The sequence below is a fragment of the Condylura cristata genome, unplaced genomic scaffold, assembly GCF_000260355.1.
Source record: "Condylura cristata isolate star-nosed mole 26May11 unplaced genomic scaffold, ConCri1.0 scaffold00004, whole genome shotgun sequence".
Lineage (NCBI taxonomy): Eukaryota > Metazoa > Chordata > Mammalia > Eulipotyphla > Talpidae > Condylura > Condylura cristata.
This window is the reverse complement of record NW_004567105.1, coordinates 662,631-664,026: the sequence shown is the minus strand read 5'-3', so window position 1 is coordinate 664,026 and position 1,396 is coordinate 662,631. Positions and strand designations below refer to the sequence as shown.

General features: G+C 72.6%; 1 protein-coding gene across 1 annotated transcript in view; it reads right to left on the bottom strand.

Moving 5' to 3' along the window:
- CELSR1 (cadherin, EGF LAG seven-pass G-type receptor 1) overlaps window positions 1-1,395 on the bottom strand; it is a gene marked incomplete at its 5' end in the record, with an annotated part of 38,529 nt that extends 37,134 nt beyond the window's left edge. The window contains one exon of the mRNA XM_012735089.1: window positions 10-1,395. Within this exon, the coding sequence (XP_012590543.1) occupies window positions 10-1,395 (1,386 nt within the window). The remainder of the gene's footprint in view (window positions 1-9) is intronic.
- Window position 1,396: the final 1 nt, after the last annotated feature.

The following is a 1,396-nucleotide window of genomic DNA, read 5'->3' as shown; positions in this document are numbered from 1 at the left end:
CGCGGCCACCAGGCGGTAGCGCAGCCGCGCGTTCTCGCCCGCGTCGGCGTCCACCGCCTGGATGTGCAGCACCGAGTGGCCGAGCGGCACGTTCTCCAGCACGGCCGCCTGGAAGGGGCTGCTCACGAAGATCGGGGCGTTGTCGTTCACGTCCAGCACCTGCACCGAGACCAGCCCCGAGGCGTTGATGAGCGGCGGCCGGCCGCCGTCCTGCGCCTTGACGCGCAGCGTGTACTCGCGCACGGCCTCGAAGTCCAGCGGGTTGATCACGTCCAGGCTCCCGCTGAGCGAGTGCAGGTGGAACTGCCCCTTGAGGTTCCCGCTGACGATGCTGTAGTGGATGGCCGCGTTCTGGCCCTGGTCCCGGTCCGTGGCGTGCACGCGCAGCACGGGCGTGTTGACCGCCACGTCCTCGGACACCCGCACCACGTAGCGCTTCTCGCTGAACTGGGGGTAGTTGTCGTTCTCGTCCTCCACCGCGATGTGCACCGTGACCGTGGCGCTGAGCGGGCCCGGGTTGCGGCCCTGGTCGCTGGCCTCCACCAGCAGCCGGTGCGCGCCCGCCTCCTCGCGGTCCACCGCGGCGCGCGTGCGCACCACGCCCGAGCGCGCGTCGATCTCGAAGACGCCGCCCGCACCCTCCAGCAGGCGGTAGCGCATGTCGGCGTTGGAGGGCGCGTCCCCGTCGGTGGCGCGGATGGTCAGCACCTCGTAGCCCACCTCCAGGTTCTCGCGCACGCGCTCGCGGTACTCCGACTGCTCGAACACGGGGCTGTGGTCGTTGGTGTCGCCCACTGTGACGGTGAGGTAGGTGGCCGCCGAGCGCCGCGGCGACCCGTGGTCCACGGCGCTCACCTTGAGCACGTGCGTGTCCTTGGTCTCCCGGTCCAGCTCGCGGGCCGTGGTCACCGCGCCCGTGGCAGGGTCGATGAGGAAGTACCCATTGGACCGCTCGTCGAACAAGGCCTCCATCTGGTAACGGAGGCGCCCGGCCTCGCCCTCGTCTGGGTCCAGCGCCCTCAGCTCGATGACGGCGGTGCCCGGGGGCTCGTTCTCGGGCACTGATACCTGGTAGCTGGGTAGCGGGAACTGCGGGCTCGTGCTGCCGCCGCCGCCGCCGCCGCCGGCGCCCCGGCGGGCCCGCCTGGGCGACCCTGCCCCTTCCGGAGGCAGGGCGGGCGACAGTGTCCACTGAGGCGGGGAGAGCGCCTCCGCGGCCGCCTCCAACGCCAGCTCCACCCGGATGGTGCCGGCCGCGCGCCTCAGGGCGCACAGCAGGCTCAGGCGGGCCGAAGCACCCGGCGTCAGGCAGACGGGGCGGCGTGGACAGCGCGACGCGGAAGGTGTGGGGCACCTGCAGAGCGGGAAGGTGGTCAGGGCGGCGAGGGCCGAGTGC